Source organism: Silurus meridionalis, chromosome 14, assembly GCF_014805685.1.
Source record: "Silurus meridionalis isolate SWU-2019-XX chromosome 14, ASM1480568v1, whole genome shotgun sequence".
In the NCBI taxonomy this organism is placed as follows: Eukaryota; Metazoa; Chordata; class Actinopteri; order Siluriformes; family Siluridae; genus Silurus; species Silurus meridionalis.
This window is the reverse complement of record NC_060897.1, coordinates 22,911,386-22,936,763: the sequence shown is the minus strand read 5'-3', so window position 1 is coordinate 22,936,763 and position 25,378 is coordinate 22,911,386. Positions and strand designations below refer to the sequence as shown.

The 25,378-nt window shown below is 42.2% G+C and overlaps 1 protein-coding gene across 4 annotated transcripts in view; it reads left to right on the top strand.

The window, feature by feature from the left end:
* The window catches only part of tmc5 (transmembrane channel like 5), a 79,923-nt gene that overhangs the window by 46,141 nt on the left and 8,404 nt on the right, over nucleotides 1-25,378 (top strand). For 2 of the 4 annotated variants that reach the window (XM_046866669.1, XM_046866667.1), the window contains exons 3-9: nucleotides 15,710-15,874; nucleotides 17,571-17,673; nucleotides 17,793-17,877; nucleotides 18,322-18,576; nucleotides 19,679-19,821; nucleotides 20,000-20,147; nucleotides 20,503-20,679. In XM_046866669.1, coding sequence (XP_046722625.1) covers nucleotides 15,781-15,874; nucleotides 17,571-17,673; nucleotides 17,793-17,877; nucleotides 18,322-18,576; nucleotides 19,679-19,821; nucleotides 20,000-20,147; nucleotides 20,503-20,679 — 1,005 coding nt within the window. In that variant the 5' untranslated portion in view covers nucleotides 15,710-15,780. Of the gene's footprint in view, nucleotides 1-12,996; nucleotides 13,123-15,653; nucleotides 15,875-17,570; nucleotides 17,674-17,792; nucleotides 17,878-18,321; nucleotides 18,577-19,678; nucleotides 19,822-19,999; nucleotides 20,148-20,502; nucleotides 20,680-25,378 lie in introns of those variants that run through there. The other 2 variants (XM_046866668.1, XM_046866666.1) reach the window with 2 other exon arrangements.

The following is a 25,378-nucleotide window of genomic DNA, read 5'->3' as shown; positions in this document are numbered from 1 at the left end:
GGAGCTCTGTGTTGTGTGATGGAGCTCTGGGTTGTGTGATGAAGCTCTGGGTTGTGTGATGGAGCTCTGGGTTGTGTGATGGAGCTCTGGGTTGTGTGATGGAGCTCTGTGTGTTGTGTGATGGAGCTCTGTGTTGTGTGATGGAGCTCTGGGTTGTGTGATGGAGGTCTGGGTTGTGTGATGGAGCTCTGTGTGTTGTGTGATGGAGCTCTGTGTTGTGTGATGGAGCTCTGTGTTGTGGGATGGAGCTCTGTGTTGTGTGATGTCGCTCTGGGTTGTGTGATGTCGCTCTGGGTAGTGTGATGGAGCTCTGGGTTGTGTGATGAAGCTCTGTGTTGTGTAATGTGGCATCTGGAGAAACGTCATTTCATTTCTCTGTATACTGCGTCAGCTATATACTGTATGGTTGGAAAGACAATAGAAGCTTCTTGACTTGTATTAAATAGTAAATTTCTCTTTCAGAGGATGAAACAAGAAAAGTGATCTGTTTCACGAGTGTAGGTTTAAACCATCATTGTGCTGTAAGAGCTCGGAGCAGGAGAACTGGGTTTAAATGGCTTTCCTGTGAACGCCGTGGACTTTAAACTCTTCAGAAGCTTCACTTTTGACCACAACGCAGCGTATAAACATTACACCTTTTATCAATATATAAAATTAATAATAAAAAAAACCTGCCTACATTCACACAAATCAATAACCGGCTCAAATGTATAAACGGATCGAATCGCATTAAGAGCGAGAGTTTATTTTTATAATGCATCAACTATAATGTGTTTTATTTATAATGTCTTCCAAGAGTGCAAACTAAGCAGTGGAATAATTCACTCAGCACAAAAAACTTTTTTCATCACAACATCTTTCTTTCTTTCAGTCTTTTGGGCTTCGTCTTCACTAATCCAGATCCAGGTCTGAAGGTGTCACATCCCTGTACTGCGCACGAGCAAAACATAAGATGCTTCAACCCGCGTCATTTCCACCTGACGTTTATTTACTTTCTGGCTCTTTGAAACGTCGTGGCAATAAGTGAAAATGCGTTTTTAAAAGCCTCTGTTTTCACACAATCCACACTGCAAAACCAAAATGGTCTGCAAAACCTATTATTAGTTATTAATCAGCACACATAAAAATGTTTATAAAACCACAGCCATAGTGATGTGATTCTCCACTTTCAAAATTATTGGCACCCTGTCATTTATGTCTTTACTTTTTGTTTGTTGTTTGTCGTTGTTTTTGTGAAATATTTGCGTCAGGTTTTCTTCTTACTCTCGTGCGTATGATCAAAGCCGTTCATTTGTGTATCTTGTTTATTTACGTTTAGCCACACCCACAAATGTACAAAGCAGAGCTGAAAATTCCAGCAGGGAAACAGTGATCATTCTGATTGGTACATTTTCTGATTATAGCTCCACCCACATCACACAATTCTATAAAAGGGGGGAAATTGTGTTTAGATTTACATAACAGTTTTTTTAAATTGATAGAAATATTATCACCAATGCTATTGTATGAATATTTATTTGTTTATTCATGGAATTTATTTATAGACATTTCATTCAGAGCAAACGCTTTATGAGCTTTTTGGTGCGCTAGGACATAAAAAACAACCTATGTGCTACCTGTAGCATTGTGACACACTGTGTATTATATATATGACTTGTAGTACTGTGACACTCACACACACACACACACACACACACACACACACACACACACACACACTGTGCCACTACTCCCTGTAGGGACATGGTGCATTAGGAAGGCAATCTTGTGCCTCCAGGGTGTTTTTTCCTCGATGTTTCTGAAGCTGTTCCACAGCAGGAACGCTGCTTTTCTTTCTCCTCTTGTCCTGTACTGCGCCGCTCGATGCGCCGCTCGATGCTAAAGTCACTTTTATTCAGGTCTTTTACTGACACAGTGCCACAAACCTGCTCACACACCTGACACCAAACAGCAGCAGCGTGTGAAGCAGCAGCAATGTGATCTTCATACTTCATTCTAAACCTGCATCAGAGATAAAAACACACCTGAGAACTGAATCATATCCATAAATATCACACACACTCCACTGCTGTGGCTCTCAGGAAAGGTGTAAATAAGCCATGAACTGCAAATAAATCAATAAACTTGGATTAATAGATAAGTAGAAGTTATACATTTTAAAACATTTCAAATAAATACAATTATTCATGTTATACCTGTAATATACATTTTAAATTAATGATGAAAATCAATGCAATTCTGAAAGAAAGAAAGAAAGAAAGAAAGAAAGAAAGAAAGAAAGAAAGAAAGAAAGAAAGAAAGAATAAATATCTGGCCTAATTTACATTTAAAAATTCAGCCACAATCAAAAATAAATGAATAATCATTAAATAATAAATAAATACATAAATAAATATAACTTTCCATCTTTAGTAGTAAGTTGTTCTTCTGCAAAACACTGGCTTCAAAATTATTGGCACCCTAAACAATATTAATTATAATATTAATAATAATAAAAAGTAATATTTAATAATGACTTCCTTGTCAGAGGAATTTATAGGAGGAAAAAAAAGCTAAACATTTTTATTTGTTTGTTTGTTTGTTGGTTGGTTGTTTGGTTGCTCAGTTGCATGCTAAACTTAATAGCCAACTCCTAACCTCCTGGCAGAGGCAGCTCAGTTGTATTAGAATTTATGCTGCCATCATCGAATATTTCAGTTTAGTCAATTAAATATATTTAAATATATATTATATATAAATAATAATAATAAAAATTCTAAGGTGCTGCCAATATTGATGCTTTTTTTAACCATCTTATTACAGTATCAGAAACTGTTCAGCACAACAATAAAACATTTGTATTATTTTAATGATCTGTTTTAGTTTATTTTATGAACCTGCACCAACAGCTTCAGCAGCTCCATAAGCTTTAGAATGAAGCTTTAAGAAATTGAATAAAAAACGTTATATGCTAAAACGACGTAGCCGCTAAATCCTGAGTGGAAAAGAAAAAGCGCAGGGATTTGAGGGATTGAAGGATGGAGGGATGGAGGAATGGGGGGATATTATATTAGCAGTGTCGGAGTCACGTCTTGTAATCAATTAAAGTCAGGAACAAAAGGCTTCAGAACAGCTGAACGTAGGAAGGGAGAGAGCTGTTTCACTTCCTCCCAATGTAGGATTGTGTCTCGTCTAAAAAAAAAGTGAGAAAGAGAAGAATTGAGGACGGAATTGGAATGAATAATTTAGACGAAGACATTTCCCAGGCAGGTGGAGAAATTAATCTTAGGTGCAGTGGAGGCACTCAGACGGCCGCTATAACGGATTATGAGTTACAGAAGGCAGGACAGCCGTGCTCCGTCTCTGTCTCTGGGTCTGCCTCCGTTTCTAGGTCTGCCTCTGTCTCTGGGTCTGCCTCTGTCTTTGTCTCTGGGTCTGCCTCTGTCTCTGTCTTTGGGTTTGTCTCCGTTTGTAGGTCTGCCTCCGTCTCTGGGTCTGCCTCCATCTCTGTCTCTGGGTCTGCCTCCATCTCTGTCTCTGGGTCTGTCTCCTCTCTGTCTCTGGGTCTGTCTCCTCTCTGTCTTTGGGTCTGTCTCTCTCTGTCTCTGGGTCTGTCTCCTCTCTGTCTCTGGGTCTGTCTCTCTGTCTCTGGGTCTCTGGGTCTGTCTCCTCTCTGTCTCTGGGTCTGTCTCCTCTCTGTCTTTGGGTCTGTCTCCTCTCTGTCTCTGGGTCTGTCTCCTCTCTGTCTCTGGGTCTGTCTCCTCTCTGTCTTTGGGTCTGTCTCCTCTCTGTCTCTGGGTCTGCCTCCATCTCTGTCTCTGTCTCTGTTTTTGTGTCTCTGCATCCTGAGTTTATAATTGTACGATCTGAAACCTGCATCCTGATTAACATCAGGGAGAGAAAAGAGGAGACACAGAATCTCTCACAACTGTGTTCAGTCTGCAGCTTAGTGTGTGTGTGTGTGTGTGTGTGTGTGTGTGTGTGTGTGTGTGTTCCATCTTCAGCTCTGTGTGTGCGTGCGTGTGTGTGTGTGTGTGCGCACGCGTGTGTGTGTGTGTGTGTGTGTGTGTGTTCAGGGTCATATGATGCAGAGGGCAGTTTTAAACCCTGATGTTGGTGATTAAAGCTGGACGTTTCCCTGCTGGAGCTGATGAGATGCTGCGTACGATAAATGTTCCATTAGAGGCGCAGAGCATCAGGTTCTATTGAACATCTGTCAGAGAGCCACTGACCACACAAAAACACACATACACACACACACACACACACATACACACACACACATATACACACACACACAAATTGTAAAGTATTGATTCGTAAATGTCAGTATGTGGTGGTTGTAAAATAATTCATTAGTGAGAAAAATCACTATTCTGAATTCTATTAATATGCTAATAACATAATAATTAGAAACACCTCAATCCTAAATGCCCCTCCCCCTCATTTCCTGTTTCCAGTCCTGGCTGGTTGTGCTGAGCGGAACAACGTCCTGCAGCTCAGAGAGAGAAGGAAACATAAGTGAAATAAAAAAAACGTGTGTGTGTGTGTGTGTGTGTGTGTCACACGTTATAGCAGTGTCTTGAGTAATCAGCGCGCTGTAGAAGACACAAGTCCTCGAATCTGCCAAACACTTTGCGTTTTCGCAGAAAATGCGGAATCGATGATGTCGCCTCGACAGTCGTATTAAATAAAAAGAAAAACCTTCCATTAGACTCGCTGATGTGGACAGATGTGGACAGATCCGCTCCCATTAGTGAGCCAACATTAGCCACCTAATAGGAACGGAAGACAGATGAGCGTCTGGGAAACGAGAAAAATGATCTATTTGCCATGTGAGGCTGCTCGCGCCGCCTTCATTCACACACATACATCACACACTTTATTTATCCATTCGTTTATCTGCCCTGGATTGGGGGAAAGTAGGGGGAAGTTTGTTGGAGGTGAAGCGGAAACATCTCGACTTTCCTCAGAGCTCCTCTCAGATGTTTAAAGGCCCAATAGTTGATTTGTTTTTATTTATTGCTCATAAAAAATGATACGTAAAATATATACAGGTATTCCCTGATTTACGATAGAGAGGTTTTCCGATGTCTCCATGGTAACCTTGAAAATCTCAGTTCAAATCCCAGCCACACCGAGCTGCCACTCCAGGGCCCCTGAACTCCAGGGCCCCTGAACTCCAGGGCCCCTGAACAAAAACCCCATAGCTACTCAGTTAGAATGATAAACATAAGTCACTCTGGATGAGGGTGTCTGCCAAATGTAGTAAAACACAGCAATTGACTCTACTGTAACGTATTAAGTTCAGTGTATATGTATGAGGGGGCGTGAACGAGCGCCAGTCTGCGAGTGAGGGGCGGAGCAGATGCTGCTTTGTTTACTTACGAAACGTAAAATATTTGTTTGATTTTTTTGTATCACTATCGTCATCGTAAAATCGAAATGTCGCAAGTGGATTTATCATCGCTTTTCGTCAGATTAATCATCTGTACATGATAAAGTCACGATACCAGTGAACTTTTTGTGTGCGCTTGTGTGGTTGTTTCCATGAGCCTCATTTTAAAGTCACGTTATAGTTTGTTTGAAAAGAAGAAGCATCAATGATAAACACCAGTAAGCGCCCAGTGCCCTGCACAGCTGGATAATTCTTCTGCGAGTAAAAAAAAAATATACACTGTTCCTTCACTGGAGTCAGTATTTACCTGCGAAGGTGATCAGCATTAAATTATTGCCGTTGCCCTCTGTACCAGTCTGTAATTAATATCAATTAGATTTGGACTGTTTTGAATGTTTGTAAAGCTAGCTACCTCTTTTAAGCTAATGAGCCGGATTTGATTGTGTATACTGGTGAATAGTCAAGAGCCTTGAAACTAAGGTTTCAAAATTCCAGGAATTTTCAAGACTGAAGATTTTCTATTGGAACTAACAGGAATTAATAGGAATAAACTATAAATGTACAAATTTGCAGGTGAGTCAATCTTGCAGGATAATTTTAATTAAAACAACCAGATTGAACACAATTCCAGTTTAATAAATGTGCAGGTAGAAATTCATCACATGCACACAGCACATTTACTGCAGGGTTACTGAGGCCACGCCCCCTACCTGCACTGTACATTCCTACATCACATCGCACGCATCATTTCTTCAATCCTTTAATCAAAATAATGCAAAATAAAGTCCATCCTTGTGAGGATTCACATACATTACAAAATATTGCATACATTTATGTGTAAAACTTGTGCTGTGTGTAATCTGTTGTGCAACTAAATTATACTAACAATTAAAGTCAAATATTAAATTTTTAAATCTGTGTTTATTTGCATGTCAGTTTATGACCATAGAAAATGTTTATATTTGTATAGAATATAAAATAGAATATACATTTCCAAACATTTCTAATTGTAAATTGTAAATTCCCTGTAAGTTGGCCGATGACCGTTGATGATGCTGATTATAGTCAGTGTGTTTACTTGTTGGAACCCTTTTTGAGAGCGCTGTAGGGTTCTGCATTGAACCTTTGAGGGTTAGTGTGTGTGTGTGTGTGTGTGTGTGTGTGTGTGTGTGTGGTATTTACATTGTCATGACTTTTATTTTCGAACAGCATCAATGACGTCATCTTTACATTAAGCAACAGATAAACATTGTTAATTTGTCATGATGCAACACGTCTCTCAGGATTATCGACAGAAATGCGAAAGGATTTGCATCTCTCTTTAAAAGGTAAAGAAAATCATATGTATATATGACACTTAAAAATTGAAATTCAGGATGTGAAACGTTCGCCATCAGCTTGAGACCTGCTGAGATCTCGAGTACCTGCTCATGTCAGGAGCTTCATCGTCCTGCTGGTGTCATTGAGAAGTGGAGTGACAGGGATGATAGTGATGGTGTTGGTGGGGGGTAGATTTGGTGTGGGGGGCGTTGGGGCGGAGTAAATAGAGGGACGATCTTTTTAAACGACACGACATCCATCAGGTTTAGTGAAGTGCCAGGAGCCATAAAAAAACACAGGATCTGATATGCATATCTCTATAATTAGGTGCATGAATAATTCATAGGGACTGAGTCAATATCACACACACAGCTGACCATAAGCTGATGAAACCTCTGTGTGTGTGTGTGTGTGTGTGTGTGTGTGTGTGTGTGTGTGCGCAATCATTTGGAAAGAAACTTCTGATTTGTTTAATCTTCACATTTTGCAAACGATGTGCTAATCTGATGGAAAGCTGCAGCAGGGTTATCGGTGATGGTGATCCGGACTGGACGAGGAATCAGATTAATAGATGAATAAACAGAATGGAGATGAAAATCCTTCAAACCAACACACACACACACACACACACACACACACCGCGTTTCCCCTTCAGCGCTCAAACAGCGGTGGAGTTTTGAAGAAATCGTCCAGCCGATAATTCATCGACGCCATTATGCGGCCGGTTGAATGTGTAGTCGATCAGCCTGGATGTAGCTGCTGCTGGAAGTCTGGAAGTTGGTTGTTTTACTTCACAGTGTTCTACTGCTGAACTCTGAATTCTGATTGGTCAGAATGAGCTTAATAGCAGCTGCTGACCATCGCAGGTTTATATTATTGCTAATTATAATTCATCACCGTTTAGCAACTCAATCACAGGAAAGTGTACAGCTAATTATAAAGACCATTCGCTATCTTTATTTGTAGATAATTGATGTAATGATGATGTAATGATGATGTAATGATGATGTAATGTAATCACTGATCTTTGTGAAAAGGTTTATTTTATATTTAGGGAAGGATTCTCCAGTGCACACACTCGAAGACTCGCTCATGAGAGAAATAAGCAGCTGTGTGTGTGTGTGTGTGTGTGTGTGTGTGTGTGTGTGTGTGTGTGTGTGTGTGTGTGTACACCTCCTTGAATTATATGGTTTTGTGTATCAAGACATAATAAAATTATTCTAGTCTGAAGGTACTCAGGTCCTGTGGCTGCAAAACAATCTCAAACCACCAGCCCTCCACCACCATGCTTTAGTGTTAGCGTAAGATGTTTGTGCTCATATGCTGTGTTGCACTGCGCGTTATGGCCAAACATCTCCACTTTGTTTAGATGCAACTTTGCGAACCCAAGCCATGCTGCTCTGCTCTGAAACCCTTCCAAACACAACATACTGGTTCAGCCTCTTCCTCTGAGCATTGCACAGTCTGAGCTTGGGGTGAAAGTCCTGAGAAGATTACAGGTGTCTGTAAAATGATGAGCTTTAATTTGTTTGGAAATGGCCTTATAACCCTTTCCACAGCGATTCCCAGCAACAGTTGCTTCTCTAAAATCATTGCTGATTTGTTCTTTCTCATCGGCATTGTGTTTCCACACACCTGAGTGCTCCAGAACAGCAAACTGCCAAATCTTGGGCTTTTATAGAGGAGGTTCAGATCATTCTATCAAGGGCATGTCATTAGTGTTTAGTTGATCATTTTGCTTTTCTATTTTGGATTGTTTTTTATAAAATAAATAATGACATGGTTGTAATATGTCATGTGTTGTTGTTTATTTAAGGTTGTATTCATTTAATTTTGAGACCTGCTAAGGATCAGATAAGTCTGTATGTCCTGATACACAAAATCCTTAGAATCCAGAGAGAGAGAGTGCACTTTCTTTTTCACATAACTCTACTGTAACTGTATTTGATCAGTATTACTGTATTTCACTTTATCAAACAAATATTCACTTCAGGACGATTTGGTGTGTTTGGTGCATTACAGAAATAAAGAAGACAATAAAAAGTAGAAAAAGCGACTGTTGCTGTGCTGCAGTTACCCGAGTAACAAACACATCCATAAATCTCCCCCCGGCGGGTTTGGTGCTGCGCAGACGTGAGAGAAATAAACTGATGAATAAAAAAGTTTGGGGTTTTTGCCCGTGGACACGGCGAGACTCCGTTCTGTGATCAGTCAGGACGTGGAGTCCCGGGGCCGAGACTCACACTGCTGTGATGAATGTTTGTTAGGAGGTTTTCTGTGGAGTCGGTTACCTCGTGGACGGCGTCAAACGAACCGTGTCAAGGTTAAAGACTCGGCCCACGATGCAGCGCCGGAGGCCATTTGGACTCCATTTGCCAGCTGCGCATTCCTTCATGATGACAAAAGCGCTCGTTTGGTTTGTTAGCGTCGCTGCCTCGTAGCTCGGACAGGAAATATGGAGTGCCTCCGGAGGCAACAGAGGGGGATGTGATGATGGGGGGAGGTGGGTAGTGTATGTGTGGGCGGGGTGTAAATAAATAAAGGTGAAAAAACACTAGATATAAAAGGCTTAGAGGGAAAAAGGCAGCTCGAGGCATCACTACTGACAGGTCGTTATCATAACGTCGTAACGAGTCGCACGCCACATTAACTTCCCCAAAGCAGAACATCTCACCACTGTGAAGCTTCTGCTACTTATACTGGCAGCCATTAGTTCCTCTTTTTCAGAGGGTGGACAAACAGGGAGTATTAATGTGTGTGAGAGAGAGAGAGAGAGAGAGAGAGAGAATTCATATCCTTCAAAAACTATAAAATTAAAAGCATCACTTGTTTTCATAAAAGAGGAACTGTTGCCTGTTGCATTGAACATCATTCTGAGTCGGTTCTGCTGATGGTTTCATTGAAATTGGGTACGTTTCCAAGCAGAGATTTCTCATGGAGAAAGTTTTGAGTTGCAAAGTTTAGTGATAAAGCGATTGCTGGAGGAAACCTGAGAAGTAAACTTCAGCTGAAGGTTGATATAAATGTGTAGTGTAGACTGGAACCTTATTAATTCAATTTATTACAGACTTTTATATTAGTTTTGGACTTATAAGCACACACACACACACACACACACACACACACACACTGTAGTGTCGAGCTCCTGAGCTTTCTCACACTCTGTGTTTAATATAAGGAGAGCTTCAGAGGTTCTTCAAGCCCTCAGCTCCTCGATTCATCTCTCACAGCCGAAGTGACGGACGCGCTGACGTACCGTGTTTTATTGAAGGCAGAGAATAAATATTTGCTCGACCCGAAACAACAAGTAATGACGAAGCACCAGAGGAGCAGGTTCTTCCGCTCATGAAATTCAAATCACACTTGATGGTGGATGTTCAAGAGGAGATCAATGCAGGGAACAACGTGGAGAACATGCTTGGATGGCAGAAGAACATCACTGAACTTGACATGTTCCTCAGCAGTTCTTCTGTATGCACTAAATAATGCAGCACTTCGCCACACCCACTTGCTTAAGACACGCCCACAAATTAACATAAAATGAAGGAAAACTTGCATCCCTTCACCTTATCCTGTATTATTCCATGTGCACGGAGACTTTTCGGAAGGAAAATGAAGCTTGGACGAAAGTATCAGAGCTCGTTGGTTCCTCGGAGAGCATGCAGTGCTAACGGAACCCGAGAACGATGTAAATCAAACAGCTGTTTCTTACAACAATTATTTTATCTTTAACTTGTTAGCATTAGAAAATAAATGGTCTGGAAAATAAACACAGGTCGTTCTAACAACATTAAACGCTGTACAGCGAATCAGCTTTGAGAAAGGAGGTGTGGCCTGATGTTTATAGCTACTAGGATCTCTTGTTATGAGTTATAACTAAAAAAAAAGGCCACGCCTCAAAGCAACACCAGCAAACTTGGAGCTTAATATTTTAGCCTCATTGATGCTAAAAGGAAGATCCCTGATTCATTATCCTGGAATACAAACATCTTCATAATACATCATCAGATGTTTCCGATTCCAGCTGTATAGTTGTGAAGTTCAGCACCATGTGATCATCATCTCTAATCTGCACACGTATCCCTGAGCTGAATCAGATTTCAGCACCGGAATCTAAACTGGACTCACTTATAGCTTGTGATCATGTGGAATTATCTTTACGGCTTCAGGATATGTTCTGCTTCACATCACATCGAGAGTGAGCTCAAGCTCCATGACGAACCTGATGCTGGGATCAGGGATCAGAGGCTCCTCACATGGGATCAGGAAACCTAAAGCAGGTAGCTTCTCTATCAACCAAAGTCATCGTGAGATCCTCAGTGTGTCTGTTTGTGGAAATGAAGCGGATAGAAGCAAATCCTGATTTATCATCCTGCAGTTCGAGCATCTTCATGAAGTATTTTCTGAATGGACTTCATCAGAACTCCAATTCCATTTATATATATGTATATGAGAAGGAACATCATCCTCAGAACTATTCAGGAACATTGTTTTTTTTCTTATACATTCAACGTAGACGCAAATTTATGATGCTGAGAACATTTACTCATCCAGTGATTTCGTAACAAATATGATGATGCGATTTCACGACATCATCGTGAGAAATTGGATCACAATATCATTTCGTGTGAAATCATGTTGTTTTTATGACCCGGTTGTACTTTTAAAAAAAAACATTTTTACTGTAAAAATCCATGAAATAACAAATTTTAATAATAAAAAGAAATAATAACATTCAGTTTATTTCCTAAATCTTGTATTTTAAGTTCAGAATTGCAGAAAAGTCGTTTGTTGTTTTTTGGCTCAGCTCTGAGCGTCACTCCACACGACCCAATGATTTTTACGCATTTCTGTGCGTGTGAAAGCGAATCTGTTCATCCCTCAGGGCGTGTGGGTGCAGGGGGCCATAATGAAATCAAATCAGAAAAAGTTCACCCATTTGCATTTTCTTTTTTTTTTTTCTGTGATAAGCAGAGGGGGCAGCGGCGAGTCGCACGGTTCCTCCACTCCTGAAAGCGAATACCGAGAGAGAAGCAGTACGGCGGAATGAAACGAGGAACCGAGGCAGTCTGCCACATCATTTAATTACACCGAGATCTCGTCCGTCCCTGACTCTGCATTTCATTGTAGTGTGTGTGTGTGTGTGTGTGTGTGTGTGTGTGTGTGTGTGTTCTCCTGGTCTTTATTCAGACTGATGCCTGATTTAGACGCTTGTCTACGTCCCCCCGCCCCCCCGTCACCCCCCCGCAGGCGGATCATCGGCTCTCCCTCTGCAGTAGATATGATTACTCGTTCTGATCGGGTTTCGCTGCACTAGAATAATCCTCCCCATTACTGCCATAAATATTTCATGAGTCATTTTTGACAGAGTCACCGAGGCCGTACATCTCTCCTTCCAGCTCTCCTCCAGCGTCACTTCTGTCTGTCAGGACCTCGTGTCATAGCCGGGGCATTTCCTCCATGCTTCCACAACAATCTTTATATTTCCACAACGTTTCTGCAGCGTTCTCACATTTTTACATTTCCACATTTACACCCAGGGCCGGTTCTGGACATTTGGAGGCTGTAGACAAAATGAATATTTATCCTGTGGCCCTGGCCTCCTTCCCTCCACCTTTCAGAATTAATATAAAGCACTTGAAACTAATATCATTTCTAATTAGATTATAATTTCCAAAGAGCCTCGTCTAACAGGTGGATAGGTTTGTTATGGTTATGGAAGCCCCGCCTCCAAGTGCAAGACCCTCTGCAATTCCTTGCTCTGCCTGTAGGTAGCGCTAGCCCTGTTTCTACCACCACATTTTTTTTTACAGTTCCACAACTTTTTTGACGTTTACAATGTTTTTTTTACATTTCCACCTGGTTGTATTCAGCGTTCTCATTTTCACTTCTGTGCTACTGTAGTTTCTTGTTCAAATAGACAATAGGCCACACCCCCTATCTGATACGTGTCCTACTGTACACTCAGGTGAGTGAAACTTCTCATTTCTCGTGAGTGTTGAATGTTCAGTGTTTATTGTTGAAGTGCTCGGTGATGTGCTCGGCTTCGCTCTAGCTTTGTTCTTATATTAAATTGGCAGAAGCGATCTAATTATGCTCTCTATATCCACCTACAAGAGACAACAATGTTTTGTAAGCTTTGTTGTTCCTCTGAATGTTCCTCTACATGTTCAGTAAGACATTGTGCATTACAGGACAAGATCAAGTATTAAATGGAATTTGTGTAAGAACTGAAGATGAAACCACAGGACTGAGCAGAGGAACCGTCTGAGACGATGCTTTGTATTCTGTGATCACAGATGCTGATGAAGCCCCAAACTATTAGCTCTGACACGGTGACCTTCAAGCCTGCTGGTGTTTGTGGATGGCTGATGAGCGTTGGCATGAGCTTTCAGTGGTCGGGTCAGAGCTCTAGTCCTCTGGCTGTGAGTATGGAGAGGTTCTCACCCTCTGATTAACCCAAAGTCTGAGGTCAGAACTGTGCTGTCATTGTCTCAGACCTGCAGTGGAGGAGAAGGTGGTGGGTCAGTCTGAATAAAACACCTCAAAGAATTGATGCTTTTGGATCTTTAAGCCACGCCTCCAACACTGTTCCAATCTGCAACATCGTTTTATTCTCATTTATAGATTTAACAGTTTGTCATGATTTAATAGATCGAAATGCTACATATGTTTTCTCTCTAAAAATAAATCAAATATATACATTAATTGGGCAGATGATAGAAATCTCACCACATCAGAGAAGAGAGGAAAAAATCTCATGTCTTTCTCAAATCTCTCTCTTTCCTTTTTATTGTACATGAAGGAACACTGCTGTATGTAACAGTAGGACAGTCACATGTGAGTCTGCAGTGGTTCATGGTGTTCGAGATCTTATTCAGCCTCCTGCTGAGGGGCGAAAGACCTGTGAAGTGTGCAACAACACTGCCACCTACAGGCAGGGGACTGTTACACAATACACTCACACTACTAGACTACTGTATGGACTGAATATCATGCTGTAAAACTCACATGATTGACATGATCACGTGGTTCTGGATTAGAGTAAAAAGAGTCAATATTTTTATTTAGCTATAAAAACTAGTAAGTAAATAAATAAAGTAAAAAAAATAAAATGTGGATTAAACAATTACAATTAACAATTGGGAGTGTGTGTATGTGTGTGTGTGTGTGTGTGAGAGAGAGTGTGTGTGTGTGTGTGTGTGAGAGAGAGTGGAAGTGTGTGTGTGTGTGTGTGTGTGTGTGTGTGTGTGTGTGTGAGAGTGTGTGTGTGTGTGTGTGTGTGAGAGAGTGTGAGTGTGTGAGAGAGAGTGTGTGTGTGTGTGTGTGTGTGTGTGTGTGAGTGTGAGTGTGTGTGTCTGTGTGTGTGTGTGTGTGTGTGTGTGAGAGAGAGTGTAAAGAGAGAGTGTGTGTGTGAGAGAGAGTGTGTGTGTGTGTGAGAGTGTGAGTGTGTGAGAGTGTGTGTGTGTGTGTGAGAGAGAGTGTGTGTGTGTGTGTGTGTGTGTGTGTGTGTGTGTGTGTGTATTAGTTGGCTAGTCACAAACACTTAGTTTTTATAAACATATATTGTACCCTGGATTTTACTCCTACACACTGTATCGTATCTAATGTGATTTATATTGTGTTTATTGTGTCCCTGCTGTTATTTACTGTATTATTATTTGCCTGCTTTACAGTCTTTACTCCCATCGATCTTATTCTTTAACTTAAAATCGGATTTATTTGTTTGTTTCTTGCTTGATTTCTAACCTGAACTGTTATGACGTGACATCATTTCAGAGTTAATCAAAACAAAACAGTCCAAAAACCCATGCTTTTAACAACAGAACAATCAGTGGCATGGTGATGTGGGGCAGGAGATTTATTGTTATTTTTTAAACGTGCACATTACAGTTTTTTTTTAACAATAACTCTGTGAATCATATTAGTTCATCACGTGTAGCAGCTGTTCCTTTACCAGGCTGCACTGATTAAAGTTAATAAGATTTTAAAAAGTCCCTTACACACATCCTGCACTCTTTAACTTCTCTAAGTTCATATGTATGTTAATATTATTCTTAGTGTTCTTACACACCAGCTCATTTATACTCTGCCCAGAGACTTTATATTTATTTACTGTTTATTTATCTGCTTATATATTACATGCTGTACATATATTTGCATATTTATTACTCATCAGCTTGTGCAATTGCTTATATTTGCACTACTGGTAGATGCTAATCTGTGTTTTGTTGGTGTGTACCGGTATTATGCTGTCTGTCTGTCTGTCTGTCTGTCTGTCTGTCTGTCCACCTGTCTGTCTGTCTACCTGTCTGTCTGTCCACCCGTCTGTCTGTCCACCTGTCTGCCTGTCCACCTGTCTGTCTGTCCACCTGTCTGTCTGTCTGTCTGTCTGTCTGTCCACCTGTCTATCTGTCTGTCTGTCTGCCTGTTGGCCTGCATGTCTGTCTGTCTGCCTGTCTTTCTGTTTGTCTGTCTGTCTAACATTTAATGGCATCTGCTGTGTTTATTTTTTTTTCTCTTTTCACTCAGTAAGGTTGATATTTGTTTATATTTACCCTAATCCTGTTTCCTGGTACTGATGCTTTTATAGAGAGAGAGAGAGAGAGAGAGAGAGAAAGAGAAAGAACAGTGGTCAATTACATACGCAGTTATGAGTTCAGGGTTTGGTTTTCATTAATGCTGTGTGTTCGTAAAAAAAAGAATTGCACAGTTAATGAGTTTTCTCTCTCTCTCTCACTCTCTCTCTCTCTCTCTCTCTCTCTTTTCCTCTCTCTCTCTCTTTCTGTTACTTGATCTCTACCTATAAAATATCCCCCTCTCCCTATTGGCTGGTGAAAGAGTGTCACCTTGACAACTGTATGCAAAGATAAGGATAAGATACGCCCCATAAGTACTTTGTCTCCTACTCAATAATTAAACCACAACTTCCTTGTTCCAGCAAACAAATCAAGCTAACTATCTCTCTCTCTCTCTCTCTCTCTCTCTCTCTCTCTCTCTCTCCACAACCAGTGCACCGATGCTGAGTCGGCAAAAGGAAGATTTGTTTGTTTTTGGAAGGACGAACTTATAAACAGATAAAGATGAGGAGGAGGAAGAGTATGTTTCCCCACCGGGGCGCCTCGTTGGGGAACATTGAGCTGAGCCATGATGAGATCCAGGAAGAGCTGGAGATCGGTGAGCTGTGAGATGTGTCTGTTAGCCCCATGTTAAATATTGCCTTTTTTCTGACATGTTCATTAACAGCTTTCGATTTGTCTCTGTACTACACAAGAAATACAGAAAAACAACTAATAGTTTGAATTGAATTATTTATTATTATTGTGGACGCTGCCTTTCTTAATCAATATTTAATGAATAAATCATTTTTATTAAATTGCATTATTAATCAAATTATTGGGTCAATGGTAGAAAAGTTTTATAGTTTTGTGTCCTGTGATTAAAAAAAATCTCTCGCTGCTCCAATACATGAAACGTAAATAATTCACCAGACAATTCTTACCTTAAATTAACAGCATTTAATAAATACAAACAAAATTTGACATAAATTAGACGACAGGATACCGTTTTCTTTCTAGTTTCAATATTAAAATCTCAAGTTTAAACAAATACTGACGGTACTGACTGATACCTGTTTTTTTGTTCAGCATTTCACATTGAAACTCAAAGATTTCCAGTTCCAGAAATGAGTTTAATGGACAAAAGATGTTTCCAGTCTTGTAACAGGATCTGATACATTTAAAATGTTTTCTCTGATTTTAGACTGTAGTTTAGATCAGGAAACACTGAAACTGTGCAGACTGACAACATGAACAAACCTTTTGACTACCGTAATTTCCGGACTATTAAACGCACCCAAATATAAGCAACACCCACTGAATTTTACAAAGATTTTTATTTTGAATATAAGCCCAAGGTGTCTACACTAAAACTAATGAACTTCACACAGGCTTTAATGAAAGACAGTGTCTGTTAGACGGCTTGTATCTAAACAGTAGCTACCAAGAAAGTCATTGTTCACTGTCTTCCTCCTTCCTTTCACAAATATTTCTCTCGAGAGTTTATCTTTTGGCATCGTCGTGCGTTTAAAAATCACCATCGGTGAATCTTTTCTCCCGATGCCGTGCAGCTCAGAACACAGGTGAAGTGTGTTTTAATGCCCGGTTGTTTTCAGCGTGACGAATGATTCGCATTTCCTGTAGACAGTCCGAGTGAGCGGCAGGTCAAACGTCAGAGGAACATCATCCATATTTATGATGTGGTGCGGCCCGATTCAGTGGGAGCGCATCTGATTTAATATAAAGAGTTTCATTGGTTCTGAACACGTTCTGCAATTTCATTAGTCTAATGTTATGGGGCTCAGTTTTTTGGCTTGAAATTTGTGAAACCGGGAAAAACCCAGGAAAAATCCATAAATTAGCCGCTTCATTGTTTAAACCGTGGAGTTCAAAGCGTGGGGAAAAAAGTAGCGGCTTATAGTCCGGAAAATATTAATATTAAGGATGATTTGAGAAATGCTCCAAAGAAACTGAGAAAACCTGTAAAGTGAAGATTTCCAGTTCCAAAAGTCTTGTAAAAGAATTAAACAAATAAAAAAAATCTGATACACTTGAATTGTTTCCTCTGCAATCTGATCTGCACTTTTATTTTCCAACACTGATACTGGCTGTCAGATCTGTGCCGTGTATATAAATAATAAAGAATTAACAAACAAAACAAAACCAAAAAAAGCTATTCGTTTTAATGCTTGTTTAAAAAATGGGATGTTGAATTGTGTATTTGTGTATTTGTGTGTTTGGTTTTGTCTCTGAGCTGCGAGTCTAAGAGTATTTATCTAACATTATGTATTGATGGATCACTGGTGTTTTCTCAGACACACGTGAACTGGTGTCGGATCTCATTAAACTCCCAACAAGAGCCAGGGTCCAGGCCATACGAGCTCTGCCTATGAGTTACCAAGAGAGGAGATATGTCAGGTTATAAAGCTTCTCTCTCTCTCCACTTAAATATTCACAATCAGGGTGATTCTGGTGTGGTATTAAATCACAAAGCACTTTGTTTAAACATGTTTTCCACCCCACTTGTTTTTTTCCAGGGGCAGAGTTGTATCAGTCAAGCACTCGAAGAAAAGGGACCTGCTCCCGACGTGCTGCACCGACTGCCATCAACAAACCTCCCTGGTAGTGTGGACCATAAACTTCGCAACTCATTTCCTTGTACTCAGAAACTCGCTGATAAACAGAGATCTGAGTTACACAGGAGCAAACTTTCTCCTACACAGTTATTCCAGGGGTCTTTCCTGAGGGGTTTCTCATATCCATACGTCATCAGGGGCAGAGTGCAGATTCTCTCACAGACCACAAAACCCTCCTTAGAAACGAGATGTTATATTTATTACTAGAACTTATTCTTATCAGTGAAATATTTTGAAGCAATGCTTTAATATTGATTTTTAACATTATTTATCTTCTTCTTCTGATAAAAAACAATAATGTAAAATGAACCAGGAAATGATTTTCAGGATTAGATGTAACTGTATAGGTATAATTACACATTTCCTCTCTCTCTTTCTCTCCCCTCTCTCTCTCTCTCTCCCCTCTCTCTCTCTCTCTCTCTCTCATCAGTTTTTCCGCCGGTTTGCTGCCGGCGTGGTCACGGCCCGGAAGCGTCTGGTGATCTGGCAGGACGCTCTGAAGGAGATCAGCGGCCGCTTCGGCACCTCCGTCCTCACCTACTTCCGCTTCCTGAAATGGTTGCTCATGTTCAACTTTGTCTCGCTTCTCATCAATTTCTGCTTCATCGCCATCCCACAGATCGTCCACAGCCCCAACGTCACATACACAGTGAACTTCAGAGGTCTGGAGCTGCTCACAGGAGCCGTGAGTTCATCACTACTCTGATTACTAAAAAGCTGTTGCTCCAAATGTAATAATAATCAGTTCTCAGATGGAGATTTGACTTTGCACTGTTTGTGAAACGAGTTTGTGGATTTGGGACTGTCTGGTGAGTTTATTGTGTTGTGGGTGAAAGGACCAGCGTGTTTGGGAAGGTGGAGCTTAGTGGTGAAGGCAATGGACTTCCAAGCCACAACAAGCTGCCACTCATGGGCCCTTAAGCAAGGCCCCTAACCCCATAGCTGCTCAGTGGTATGATTGAAATAAATGTAAGTCACTCTGGATAGGGGCATCTGCTGTATGCCTTTCATGCAAATATAATGTAAATGTCCAGACAAGCACCAAAAAGTGAAAGTAAATTATGTCTAGAAAAGTGAATCCAGTTCTGAACCTGTTGCAGGTCTTTTTTTTCTTCTAACCAGAGCCAACAAACTCTCCACAATTGTGTTTTTAAAAACACTAACAGTGACGCACAAATCATGAGTTTGCAACTATCTGCGTCTCGACCTCGTAATCATGACCTTCGGATCCAAAGTCCAATGTCTTAACCACTAAGCGACTGATTAGAAAGATCACCTGCAGGTGTGTGATTCTCATCGCTCGTTTCCTCCAGCTCCGCCCTCCATTCACAACCCGGCGCTGGGCCACTCCCCCACTCACAACTCTACACAAACTCATATTAATCCACAATGTTATACTGTATAATTTATTATATTGTTTTACTGTATCAGTGATGTAACGGGACACAAATTCACAGTTCACCACGTAACTCGCTTTCTAAGTCACGGTTTGGGTAAAATTTCACCCTGGTACTGACAGGAAGTCGAAAAAAGAAGTCTGAATATTTGCATTTCTCACGTGCGCATTACAAAACGTGTTTCCGGTTCTGGTACACTGCAGATAAAAAACAAGAAATGCATTTGGTACAAATGCGAACGTTTTTGTGTTGTAAAAAACATTTGCATATTTTGGTTAATGTTCATTTCTGTGCAGCACATAAACATATTTACCCTCTTTTCAATATTCTGTGTGTGTGTGTGTGTGTGTGTGTGTGTGTGTGTGTGTGTGTGTGTGTGTGCGTGCACAGGGGTACTTTACCCAGTCAGTGTTCTTTTATGGTGGCTATAATGGTGCAGTTGTTGGAAATCAGCCTTCCTACAACATGCAGCTGGCTTATTTCTTCACCATCGCAGCGTACCTGGTGCTGTGTGGAGCGTCACTCATCTACAGGTGAACGAGTGTAACATCACTTCTGTATTAGGAGAAATATTTTAATAAGAAGAAGGTTGTAAAATATGTTTGTTTTTATCAACGGTGCTGCAACAAGCACACGAAGCTCTAAACACACAGAGAAAGTGCTGTTTTTGGGGTGTATGTTGAGACCTCTCTGTGTTTCCTGTGTTCTCAGCATGGCCAGATCCTTCCAGAAGAACTTTGTGTTGGTATCCGGGCCCACGTACGGCGGCGCGTGGAGGCTTTTGTGCAGCTGGGACTTCAGTGTGGTTAACGAGAAGGCCATCCAGAACCACAAGAACAACCTGGGAATCCAGCTAAAGGTCTGATCTCTCAGGAGCATAGACATATTATAACCTGACGAGGTCTCGAGTTTGTTCATATGTATGAAGATTAATGATTAATGTTTATATAAAGTTAAAGGAAACCGGAGTAGCACATATTAAAGAAATTAAGAGTCTCAGGTAGCAGCAAGCAGGTGAGAAAAAAGATCACTGGTGCAGAAAAGGAGGGACATGGTGTCATGTGCTGTCAACATTCAATCATATTACATGCATTAACACGAGCAAAATATAAATTAATATTATTAACATAAATAAAACCAATGTGTGAAACGGGACACGAGATAGAATAAGGGTTTCGTCTCAGTCCTGCTTCCGTCTCATCCGTATTCTGCAGGAGACTTTATCTGAGCGGCTGCAGAGAAAAGCCACGGCGTCGACGTCCACCGTCCTGAAACGGCTCACTCTTTATCTCCTGGCATGGACGCTGTGTGTCAGCCTTGCCGTCGGCTCCTGTGCAGGCATCTACTTCCTGCAGGTAGAACAGAGCCAGAACGAGACCCAGAGCACACAGGTGAGCTTCTACTTCACAGTTTCAATTTCATAGCAGTCATTTTGGCCCTGGTGACTCGGTCGGTTACTGCATGAGGTTCTGGGTTCGAAACCCCTTGAAGAGGTGTGTGTTCTCTCTTTTTCCCGCAATGGGATGAAATAATGAATGTTTCTGGTGTCACCTGAAGCAGGGAGTTGATCCGTGGTTACAGTAACACCAATGTTTATTAGGGGGTTGTGTTTTGTTCTACACCACTACTAGTGCAGAGAGAAATTCCTGATAAAGAACAAAAGAGTTAGAGAAGATCTGGTGTTACCTTGATCCATGTTTTCCAGTGTCACATTAGCAGAGAAACAACAGATAAGAAAGATACTGTGGTGTGACGGTGGTCTGAAAGAGTCTGTTAAAATGTGACTCAAACAGTCACGCGTGAACCGTACCAGCTCTGGTAGCTCAGTGGAATAAGTGTCTGTGACTGTTTCAGGTTTGAACCTCAGTTCATCTCTGTCTCTGGTCTGCAGCGGTTCAAATCAGGAGGACTGAAGCCCAACAATATCAAAAAAAATAAATAAAAAATTGTTAAAACCACTGAGCTCAGGGAGGTGAGATCTTTAACTCTGACCTGCAGCAGGTACATGGTTTTCATGAAAACTGATGAGCCCTGATGTTATAAACTTACAAGTGAGTGGTGCGGGGGGTTCTGGGTTCGAATCCTCCTTCTCTTTTCTCTGTGATGGAATGAAAAAATAAGTGTTTAAAAAAAAAAGAGGCGGGCGGATCTTCGTTTGAGCTCGTGGCTCGGTCGGTTGGTGGGGTGTGTGTGTGGGCGCGAGGTTCTGGGTTGAATCCTCCTTCTCTTTTCTCTGTGATGGAATGAAAAATAAGTGTTTAAAAAAAAAAGAGGCGGGCCGGATCTTCGTTTGAGCTCGTGGCTCGGTTGGTTGGTGGGGTGTGTGTGTGTGGGGCGCGAGGTTCTGGGTTCGAATCCTCCTTCTCTTTTCTCTGTGATGGAATGAAAAAATAAGTGTTTAAAAAAAAGAGGCGGATCTTCGTTTGAGCTCGTGGCTCGGTTGGTTGGTGGGGTGTGTGTGTGGGGCGAGGTTCTGGGTTGAATCCTCCTTCTCTTTTCTCTGTGATGGAATGAAAAATAAGTGTTTAAAAAAAAAGGCGGGCGGATCTTCGTTTGAGCTCGTGGCTCGGTTGGTTGGTGGTGTGTGTGTGGGCGCGAGGTTCTGGGTTGAATCCTCCTTCTCTTTTCTCTGTGATGGAATGAAAAATAAGTGTTTAAAAAAAGAGGCGGACGGATCTTCGTTTGAGCTCGTGGCTCGGTTGGTTGGTGGTGTGTGTGTGGGCGCGAGGTTCTGGGTTGAATCCTCCTTCTCTTTTCTCTGTGATGGAATGAAAAATAAGTGTTTAAAAAAAGAGGCGGACGGATCTTCGTTTGAGCTCGTGGCTCGGTTGGTTGGTGGGGTGTGTGTGTGGGCGCGAGGTTCTGGGTTGAATCCTCCTTCTCTTTTCTGTGATGGAATGAAAAAATAAGTGTTTAAAAAAAAAAGAGGCGGGACGGATCTTCGTTTGAGCTCGTGGCTCGGTTGGTTGGTGGGGTGTGTGTGTGGGGCGCGAGGTTCTGGGTTCGAATCCTCCTTCTCTTTTCTCTGTGATGGAATGAAAAAATAAGTGTTTAAAAAAAAAAGAGGCGGGACGGATCTTCGTTTGAGCTCGTGGCTCGGTGGTTGGTGGGGTGTGTGTGTGTGGGCGCGAGGTTCTGGGTTGAATCCTCCTTCTCTTTTCTCTGTGATGGAATGAAAAAATAAGTGTTTAAAAAAAAAAGAGGCGGGACGGATCTTCGTTTGAGCTCGTGGCTCGGTTGGTTGGTGGGGTGTGTGTGGGACGCGAGGTTCTGGGTTCGAATCCTCCTTCTCTTTTCTCTGTGATGGAATGAAAAATAAGTGTTTAAAAAAAGAGGACGGATCTTCGTTTGAGCTCGTGGCTCGGTTGGTTGGTGGGGTGTGTGTGTGGGGCGCGAGGTTCTGGGTTCGAATCCTCCTTCTCTTTTCTCTGTGATGGAATGAAAAATAAGTGTTTAAAAAAAGAGGCGGGACGGATCTTCGTTTGAGCTCGTGGCTCGGTTGGTTGGTGGGGTGTGTGTGTGGGGCGCGAGGTTCTGGGTTCGAATCCTCCTTCTCTTTTCTCTGTGATGGAATGAAAAAATAAGTGTTTAAAAAAAAAGAGGGGACGGATCTTCGCTTGAGCTCGTGGCTCGGTCGGTTGGTGGGGTGTGTGTGTGGGCGCGAGGTTCTGGGTTGAATCCTCCTTCTCTTTTCTCTGTGATGGAATGAAAAATAAGTGTTTAAAAAAAAAGAGGGGACGGATCTTCGTTTGAGCTCGTGGCTCGGTTGGTTGGTGGGGTGTGTGTGTGGGGCGAGGTTCTGGGTTCGAATCCTCCTTCTCTTTTCTCTGTGATGGAATGAAAAATAAGTGTTTAAAAAAAGAGGCGGACGGATCTTCGCTTGAGCTCGTGGCTCGGTTGGTTGGTGGGGTGTGTGTGTGTGGGGCGAGGTTCTGGGTTGAATCCTCCTTCTCTTTTCTCTGTGATGGAATGAAAAATAAGTGTTTAAAAAAAGAGGCGGACGGATCTTCGTTTGAGCTCGTGGCTCGGTCGGTTGGTGGTGTGTGTGTGTGGGGCGAGGTTCTGGGTTCGAATCCTCCTTCTCTTTTCTCTGTGATGGAATGAAAAATAAGTGTTTAAAAAAAGAGGCGGACGGATCTTCGTTTGAGCTCGTGGCTCGGTTGGTTGGTGGGGTGTGTGTGTGGGCGCGAGGTTCTGGGTTCGAATCCTCCTTCTCTTTCTCTGTGATGGAATGAAAAATAAGTGTTTAAAAAAAAGAGGCGGACGGATCTTCGTTTGAGCTCGTGGCTCGGTTGGTTGGTGGGGTGTGTGTGTGGGGCGAGGTTCTGGGTTGAATCCTCCTTCTCTTTCTCTGTGATGGAATGAAAAATAAGTGTTTAAAAAAAAGAGGACGGATCTTCGTTTGAGCTCGTGGCTCGGTCGGTTGGTGGGGTGTGTGTGTGTGGGCGCGAGGTTCTGGGTTCGAATCCTCCTTCTCTTTCTCTGTGATGGAATGAAAAAATAAGTGTTTAAAAAAAGAGGCGGACGGATCTTCGCTTGAGCTCGTGGCTCGGTCGGTTGGTGGGGTGTGTGTGTGGGCGCGAGGTTCTGGGTTCGAATCCTCCTTCTCTTTTCTGTGATGGAATGAAAAATAAGTGTTTAAAAAAAAGAGGCGGACGGATCTTCGCTTGAGCTCGTGGCTCGGTCGGTTGGTGGGGTGTGTGTGTGGGGCGAGGTTCTGGGTTGAATCCTCCTTCTCTTTCTCTGTGATGGAATGAAAAATAAGTGTTTAAAAAAAAAAAAGGCGGACGGATCTTCGTTTGAGCTCGTGGCTCGGTCGGTTGGTGGGGTGTGTGTGTGGGACGCGAGGTTCTGGGTTCGAATCCTCCTTCTCTTTTCTCTGTGATGGAATGAAAAAATAAGTGTTTAAAAAAAAAAGAGGCGGGACGGATCTTCGTTTGAGCTCGTGGCTCGGTCGGTTGGTGGGGTGTGTGTGTGTGGGACGCGAGGTTCTGGGTTCGAATCCTCCTTCTCTTTTCTCTGTGATGGAATGAAAAAATAAGTGTTTAAAAAAAGAGGCGGGACGGATCTTCGCTTGAGCTCGTGGCTCGGTCGGTTGGTGGGGTGTGTGTGTGGGGCGAGGTTCTGGGTTCGAATCCTCCTTCTCTTTTCCTCTGTGATGGAATGAAAAAATAAGTGTTTAAAAAAAAAAGAGGCGGGACGGATCTTCGTTTGAGCTCGTGGCTCGGTTGGTTGGTGGGGTGTGTGTGTGGGGCGAGGTTCTGGGTTCAATCCTCCTTCTCTTTCTCTGTGATGGAATGAAAAATAAGTGTTTAAAAAAAGAGGACGGATCTTCGCTTGAGCTCGTGGCTCGGTCGGTTGGTGGTGTGTGTGTGTGTGGGGCGAGGTTCTGGGTTGAATCCTCCTTCTCTTTCTCTGTGATGGAATGAAAAATAAGTGTTTAAAAAAAGAGGCGGACGGATCTTCGTTTGAGCTCGTGGCTCGGTCGGTTGGTGGTGTGTGTGTGGGGCGAGGTTCTGGGTTCGAATCCTCCTTCTCTTTCTCTGTGATGGAATGAAAAATAAGTGTTTAAAAAAAGAGGCGGACGGATCTTCGTTTGAGCTCGTGGCTCGGTCGGTTGGTGGGGTGTGTGTGTGTGGGGCGAGGTTCTGGGTTCGAATCCTCCTTCTCTTTCCTCTGTGATGGAATGAAAAATAAGTGTTTAAAAAAAGAGGCGGACGGATCTTCGCTTGAGCTCGTGGCTCGGTCGGTTGGTGGGGTGTGTGTGTGGGCGCGAGGTTCTGGGTTGAATCCTCCTTCTCTTTCCTCTGTGATGGAATGAAAAATAAGTGTTTAAAAAAAAGAGGACGGATCTTCGTTTGAGCTCGTGGCTCGGTTGGTTGGTGGGGTGTGTGTGTGTGGCGCGAGGTTCTGGGTTGAATCCTCCTTCTCTTTCTCTGTGATGGAATGAAAAATAAGTGTTTAAAAAAAGAGGCGGACGGATCTTCGTTTGAGCTCGTGGCTCGGTCGGTTGGTGGGGTGTGTGTGTGTGGGCGCGAGGTTCTGGGTTGAATCCTCCTTCTCTTTCTCTGTGATGGAATGAAAAATAAG